We start from the raw sequence: 7,987 nt of genomic DNA on the forward strand, positions 1-7,987 counted from the left end.
TATGAGAGAGAATGAGAATGAGAGATAATGAGAATTAGAAAATATATGAGAGAATGAGAATGAGAAATAATGAGAATTAGAGAATATATGAGAGTATGAGAATGAGAAATAATGAGAATTAGAGAATATATGAGAGAATGAGAATGAGAAATAATGAGAATTAGAGAATATATGAGAGAATGAGAATGAGAAAATAAGAATGAGTGAATGAGAGTTAACGTTGTCAGGCAAATGTGTGCCCGTGGGTTGAGTCGACTCGATAACTTGCCCAGGTTTGCACTCTTAATTTACATGTTTTGCAAAATAACTATGCGTTCATTGTACTTCTGATAGTACCTAAAGTCCTCTACATTCCGGTAATGTGACCTGTTTGTATGTAAAAGCCATGGGAGATGATTTACAGATGATTTCCTTGAAATTTCCACCAAGGAATCATTCGCATTCTTTTGTGTCGCTCTTTTTCAAGTTCAGTTTTCTCGCCTCCTATGTAATGTTTCACCACAAATATAATTTTGTCTTATCGATGAAACGGTATGCTGCCATCCCCGCCTCTGTGGGCGCAATCAAAGGGAGAGCAAGCCGGCATGAAGGCAAAATGTTGAGGTGTGTGGGCGTCGCGCGTCCGGCCAGCCGGGCAATGTTATGGGCGGACTTGAGGAAGGAAGCGGAGCAAAGCCCACGCCAAGACTGCTTCACTTCTGTGACGTCATGCCCTCTCCTTCCATTCTTCCTCCAAGGGACACACATCCCTGTGAGGCGGGGCACGAGTCGCCTCATGAGTCGCTTCGTGAGGCCGAGTGTGGACGCGGCTTTTCACTTATGTGACGTCATGCCCTCTTGTAACAGTGTATCGGGGGGCATTTAAAGGGGTTGATTAAGACTTCAGCTTCCTTAAGGCGAGTATATTCTTAGCCTCTATGTACAAGGAGCGTCGGAGCGAGAGCGACTGCTGTTGTGTGTCAGTCGGACTCTCGTGAAGGAGTCACGAGTTACAGATTGGAAAATAATGAAGTTACAATTGGTCACGTATGTCAAGGTGACCTCCACGCTTGAGTGAAATGCTTTGTATACAAACTGAGACGGTAAACACTGACGGACGACATTCCTATAAGGTGGAGTGATCTATCTGTCGTGGGTTTTTTCCATTGACAATTGTATGCCTAATTCGTGGTGATATTAGATAATAATAATAATACATTGATATCCTACTATAACACTGCTCGGTCACCTACCAGTGATCGCGACCTCGTGATATATAAAAATCTAACTAGCAGTCTAGTTACCATTAACATACATAGTGGGATTTGGTTCAGCAGACTGCTTATGATACAATTACATTAAAACACTGGCTATGTAAGAACATTTGTGGAGTTATAATATAAATAATGAGAGGTAAAACACAACGTGTGTGACATGAAACATAAGAAATCTCTCAAAAGATAAACATAAGGACACATGTATAAAAAGCTATCAACTGGCATAGTTACAGACAATGAAACGTTCAACTAGCTCCCCCCCCAAAAAAAATACAGTATTGGAACACAGTACAAAGTGAAGATACAGGAGCAGGGGAATGTCAGGGTTCTGTCATTTGACTTGCCTGAGAAAAGAAAACTACCTTGCCAGTGGCCTCCCTGCATCCAGTCGCCGTGTCTGCACAACCAAATAATCGTGCAGGATAGAGTTCCTCCTAATAAGGCAGCACATGACGACGAGACTGACGAACATCAGAAACATTGGCACAAAAATTCCAGGGTACAGGTAGGGGAGGTGCAAGTATTCAGGCAGCGTTTCCTCCAGGGTTTCCGCAAACTCTGTTTCGTTTGCGAAAGACAATGAATGAAGGGAATTAGTCACATACGAGATGCTGGAGAAGTGAATGTTATCGAGAGACCGCAGAGGAAACACTCGATGGGAAATATTGGCCGTGAAAACCAGACGGATCCGGGACGGGTACGTTGTTATGTTAGTGGAGCGGATATAGCATGCTTCCGCTATGGCATAGTGACCAGTAACCCGTTGATAAGTGGTACCCTCCGGGCAGATGACTGATACATAGAAGGACTGAGGGAAACAGAAATAATGCAGACCCTGAAAGTTCTTATGGAAAACAGGTAATGGAGGTAGTTGCTTGTAAGGGCACAGGGAAAGAGCGTCAGACGCGTTCACCCGGGTGAGGGCGATCTCGCATACCCCTCCCCGAACTGGTAGGAAGGCAAAGAGAGACGCAGAGCAATAGAATCGCCTGAAGACCGTCTCCTTGCAATATTGCAAGAGTGAGTAGCTAACCGTCGAATACAGAGCGAAATCCTTCGCGATCAAGACAAGAGACGGGGACGTGTCCAGGGCCAACACACTGTCCTTAGCTGAAAAGGGAAACGGGACAATTTCGTGTGCCTCAAACACGTCCGCCGTCTGAAACGGAACATGAATGATTATGGCATCGGGGGTGAGGCTGGACTCAGTCAAGGGGTAAAATTATTGACTCATGTCTGGGGTGAATAAAGGTGTGAGGCTATAATTTTGAAACCCGATATGGATAGTCGTTCTCAAATCGTGTTGAGGGAACAAGGCAGGTGTGACTCTACAGTGCGCTGCATCAACCATGCTGCTAATGACCTGCTGATTTGCTGTTGCGACAGAGTTAATGACGTTTTCCAGTACATGCAAGGCCTGATCTAGGAGGAGAAACTGATTCACCTGGTCGATCTGCTTGACAACTATGTTGATAACTTCTACCATCTTATTAGTTTGCTCAAGCAATTCCTCAATGTGAATCAGTTTCTCCTCCTAGATCAGGCCTCGCATGTACTGGAAAACGTCATTAACTCTGTCGCAACACTGTATTCTTCCTGCAAGCTCCTTCATGCCATCCAGCAAATAAACTGACAAATTTTCAGTCTTTCACCAGGCTCTATTCCGGACGAAACTATTTATTTTCTGGTAGTTTTCAGCTTGTTTTGAATTCGACCCACCTGGGTGTAAAGGAGTCGTCAAACGATCAGTGGGCAAGCGTGGTGGCGAAGCACGACTTACGGCAGTTTCAAAACACGGTGACGAAGCACGGTAGAGAGCGTGGCTCAGCATAAACACTGTTCACACGTATACTGACCCACCTCCACCCAGCGGGAAAGCGCCCAGTTAAGTGTGTAGGGAGGTGCGTGAGAGCTCGTTTCCCGTGTGTCCCTTAATTGTCTCAAAAGATTAGCAATGGCCCCAAAAAGCATTCGCAGGCGGAAAGCAGCTTTATTATGCATACATTCTGCAGGCAAAGTAGTAAAGGACAGTGAAAGAGACCGAAAAAGAAGGGTTTGGGTTAAAGGCTGGTTATAACATAAAGAACGTGGGAGCTACCACCAAATTTGCAGGGAACTGCAACAAAAGAAACCTCTTGACTTTAACCAGTACCTTAGAATGTCACCCGAATTATTCCGTCTCCTTCTTATGAAAGTCAGTCCATTAATTAAAAAAAGAAAACACCAATATGCGGGCACCGAGTCGTCTCACAATCAGTGGGTAAGTGTGGTGACCGAGCATGTCGCTGACGAGCTTGGTTCAGCTAGAGATTTGCGTTGGTGTCTTACCTGCTCGATCAAGGATGGTGCTTCAGTTTAGCATGTTTACACGATCATTTTCCACGCATTCACCTCTCGTTTGCTGAACCACCACATCTGCCCACTGATCGTCTGACAACTACTTAACGCTCTCCCTCCCAGCCCCCACATTGCGTGCCGAGGCGCCCGCAAAAACCCCACTAAGTTTGAAAAATCGCTCTCAGTTGTAGCTGCGTGTGGGGAGGAACAGCATGAACCCCTTTTCCTCCCCACCGGTGCCAGATTGTCGTACTCAGAGCCTCGTATTTACCGGTTTCTGAGCCATGTCCATAACTATTGCCAAAAAACGCACCAATGATTAACCATTTTAACGATAACTATATATGAAGGCAGTTATTGGGGTCGAGGAGGCAGTTTTGGGGTTGGAAATTGGCAAACATAGGAGGCTCAGTACAACAATCTGGCAACATTGGGCCGCCGCCGCCTCCTCCTCCCTCCCATGACTGCCGGAAGGCAAGAAATTAATTAATTAAACTGCTCCAACTCTTGTTATTTACTCGTGTTTGCGTATGATATACAAAAGTTTTACATATATATGTTTTCTATAATCTTGCGTTGCTGTTTTAAGTTTAAAAAACGTGAAGGTATGAAACATTGCTAGATTAACAACTGCTCGGTGGCAGTTGTTAATCTAGCAACGTCGTGACGTCAACGTTTGGCTCTCTACATGCCGAAAACATTGCTATTGAGCTTAACAGCGTTGCTAATCGGTTAGCGAGGTTGCTAACGCTCTCTGCATCTCGACAATCCTCGCACCTCGAGGGAGCTATTAGTGCGAGACCTTTCAGTTATTGATCACCCATTGCTGTGTGTTTCTCAGCCAGGGTACAGTCCTGTTGTGTGCGTCAACCTCGATACCTAGTAGCTTGAAATCTTATGTTCCCTATGCTGTGGATATCAACCAAACGCCTTTTACAAAGCTACATATATTACCAATGTCCTTTGACTTGTTTATCTCGACAACTGAGAAAAGGGCCTTGTAAACTGTTAGTAGTGTTGACAAGCAGGATTTGTTCTTGCGCTCATTGTAAGCTCTCGTTATCTGTCATCCGTTTAATTTAGCTAGGCAACGGGGACTGCAATTACCTAATATTTTTTATCTGACACCACCGCCATAATTTGAGCGACGTTCGTCTTCTTCGAGTTAATGAGGACAACCCCATGCTGTGTAGGGTCATAGCATACGTATGTAGATATGGGAACTGAGTATCTTCTTTTCTTGTTTGTTTTCCTTAGTATTTTAAGATGTAAATTATCTTTTCAGTGAGATTTTTCATTTTATCACTTAGATCGGAGTGCATTTAAAACTTCATCGGCAGTCATTCCAGCGTTATGCCGGGCATGGATGTGACTGTTTACTAAAATTGTGACCATTATCATTCCTGACGACGGGCACCAGCGAGGAAAGGTGACGGCAGGGTGAGGAAGGCTTGTGGGAGAGGAGGAGTTTCTTGTTCCGTTTACAGCTGTCACAACACTCGCCAGCACTTGTCCCTGACCCACACTCTCTCTCCCCACAGAATTACTTGTGGCGGCTGCGGGCGGAACGTGACCGCTTGGACTCCAGCGGGCAGAGTGAGGAACGCCGTCATCTCTTTAAAACGGGCATTGACGACATCCTGAAGACTATCGAGGGTGATACCCCTTGGCAGGCCGCGTGGCCCAAGGACCAGGCCGCGTTGCCCAAGGACAAGCCGAAGGCACTCAGCGACCTCATGGTGGAGGCTGTGCACGCCAAGTGTCCCGTGACCGCGGCCTTCCTGCACCGGGCCGGCGCGTGGTCCTTCCTCAGCGGGGATAGGGGGGCCAGTGCCATGGCCACCGCTCTGGAGGAGGGCCACAAGGGCATGGCCGAGCTGCTGGTCAAGCACCTGGGAACCAGCATCTACTCCGACGTTCATCTTCTGAACCGCATAAAACCCGAGGAGCGGCGGCGGCTGGAGCAGGTGAGTCGTAGTCCCTCATCACCCGACTGCTTTTTTTTTTTTCGGCGTCGCCTATACCGCCGGTAGACTCTCTTGAGGGCCTCTTAGACGAGCCCAGCCTGTAGGTGGCGCAGGTGTGCATTATGCGTAGTGGCTGCTGCGATGTGTGACTCCTGCTTGGCTCATGCTGCCGGGGCGCGGAGAAACACTCGCCGGACATAATCTTGTCGGGTAAATGGAAAGGGAAAAAAAAAAAAAATCAACGAGCTCACCGAATTAGGTACGATTATTTTTTCGTGTTGTTTTGCACTTACTCGGTGTGTTTATGTCCGGTGAAGTTATGTCCGGTGAGGTTATGTCCGGTGAGGTTATGTCCGGGGAGGTTATGTCCGGGGAGGTTATGTCCGGTGAGGTTATGTCCGGTGAAGTTATGTCCGGTGAGGTTATGTCCGGTGAGGTTATGTCCGGCGAGGTTATGTCCGGTGAAGTTATGTCCAGTAAGTTATGTCCGGGGAGGCTATGTCCGGTGAGGTTATGTCCGGGGAAGTTATGTCCGGTGAGGTTATGTCCGGTGAGGCTATGTCCGGTGAGGTTATGTCCGGGGAAGTTATGTCCGGTGAGGTTATGTCCGGTGAGGCTATGTCCGGTGAGGTTATGTCCGGGGAGGTTATGTCCAGTGAGGTTATGTCCGGTGAGGTTATGTCCGGGGAAGTTATGTCCGGTGAGGTTATGTCCGGTGAGGTTATGTCCGGTGAGGTTATGTCCGGTGAGGTTATGTCCGGTGAAGTTATGTCCGGTGAAGTTATGTCCGGTGAGGTTATGTCCGGTGAGGTTATGTCCGGTGAGGTTATGTCCGGTGAGGTTATGTCCGGTGAGGTTATGTCCGGTGAGGCTATGTCCGGTGAAGTTATGTCCGGTGAGGTTATGTCCGGTGAGGTTATGTCCGGTGAGGTTATGTCCGGGGAGGTTATGTCCGGGGAGGTTATGTCCGGTGAGGTTATGTCCGGGGAGGTTATGTCCGGTGAGGTTATGTCCGGGGAGGTTATGTCCGGTGAGGTTATGTCCGGGGGGATTATGTCCGGTGAGGTTATGTCCGGGGAGGCTATGTCCGGTGAGGTTATGTCCGGTGAGGTTATGTCCGGTGAGGTTATGTCCGGTGAGGTTATGTCCGGTGAGGTTATGTCCGGGGAGGTTATGTCCGGTGAGGTTATGTCCGGGGAGGTTATGTCCTGTGAGGTTATTTCCGGGGGGGTTATGTCCGGTGAGGTTATGTCCGGGGAGGTTATGTGCGGTAAGGTTATGTCCGGGGGGGTTATGTCCGGTGAGGTTATGTCCGGGGAGGTTATGTCCGGTGAGGTTATGTCCGGGGAGGTTATGTCCGGGGAGGTTATGTCCGGTAAGGTTATGTCCGGGGAGGTTATGTCCGGTGAGGTTATGTCCGGGGGGGTTATATCCGGTGAGGTTATGTCCGGTAAGGTTATGTCCGGTAAGGTTATGTCCGGGGGGTTATGTCCGGTGAGGTTATGTCCGGGGAGGTTATGTCCGGGGAGGTTATGTCCGGTGAGGTTATGTCCGGTGAGGTTATGTCCGGGGAGGTTATGTGCGGTAAGGTTATGTCCGGGGGGGTTATGTCCGGTGAGGTTATGTCCGGGGAGGTTATGTCCGGTGAGGTTATGCCCGGTGAGGTTATGTCCGGTAAGGTTATGTCCGGGGGGGTTATGTCCGGTGAGGTTATGTCCGGTAAGGTTATGTCCTTCTCACATGCTGCCGCCGGTGCTCCACTAAAAGGTGGGCAGCATGCGGGTAATCTTCCGCCACTCAGCGATAGTCGAAAATTGTCAACGTTCTTCGGTTTCACTGGGCCCGCGCGCGTGGCACAGTCTGAGGCAAAAGCTCCTCCCACAGCCGTCACAAATCTCGCCGAGGAAACCAACCGTGACCTTCGTTCACATCATGGCGAGGCGTTCACTCCAACTAGTGACGCTCCCGTTAAAATAACACATAATTGAAATATTTCCCGTCTCTGTGTTACAGGTGATCCCGATGCCGTGATTGTCTCTTAGGGTACATGTACTTGTCCCTGTGGCCTAAACAGTCCCTGCAGGATGGCTCCTGTAAACTCCGGGCAGGCTGCTCTGACCATTCTTGGTCACGCTTGACCTGTAAAACACGCAGCGATGCCGAAACATTCAAATGGCCCAAACACCTAGCTCGACCCTCAACGCTTAGCACCAAGACAAGCACCAGGTAACGACGCTGCGCTAAACCATCTTTTCCTAGACGAACAACGTGAATCACTGCATAATACGTTGTTAGCCATTTTGTAGCAGAAACTCAAATCGAATAATTTAAAGCAACAACTGATGCCAACATACATACTAGACAGTTCTGCAGCCGCACTACGCGTGAAACAAGAACTAATACAGACGGTGCCTCCCGCCACTGGTG

At 48.3% G+C, this 7,987-nt stretch overlaps 1 protein-coding gene across 1 annotated transcript in view; it reads left to right on the forward strand.

Moving 5' to 3' along the window:
* LOC126990174 (ankyrin-1-like) overlaps window positions 1-7,602 on the forward strand; it is a 13,275-nt gene extending 5,673 nt beyond the window's left edge. The window contains exons 3-4 of the mRNA XM_050848726.1: window positions 5,135-5,570; window positions 7,574-7,602. Of these exons, the coding sequence (XP_050704683.1) occupies window positions 5,135-5,570; window positions 7,574-7,602 (465 nt within the window). The remainder of the gene's footprint in view (window positions 1-5,134; window positions 5,571-7,573) is intronic.
* The last annotated feature ends 385 nt before the right edge of the window (window positions 7,603-7,987 follow it).

The sequence above is a fragment of the Eriocheir sinensis genome, unplaced genomic scaffold (genome assembly GCF_024679095.1).
Source record: "Eriocheir sinensis breed Jianghai 21 unplaced genomic scaffold, ASM2467909v1 Scaffold1470, whole genome shotgun sequence".
NCBI classification, from domain to species: domain Eukaryota; kingdom Metazoa; phylum Arthropoda; class Malacostraca; order Decapoda; family Varunidae; genus Eriocheir; species Eriocheir sinensis.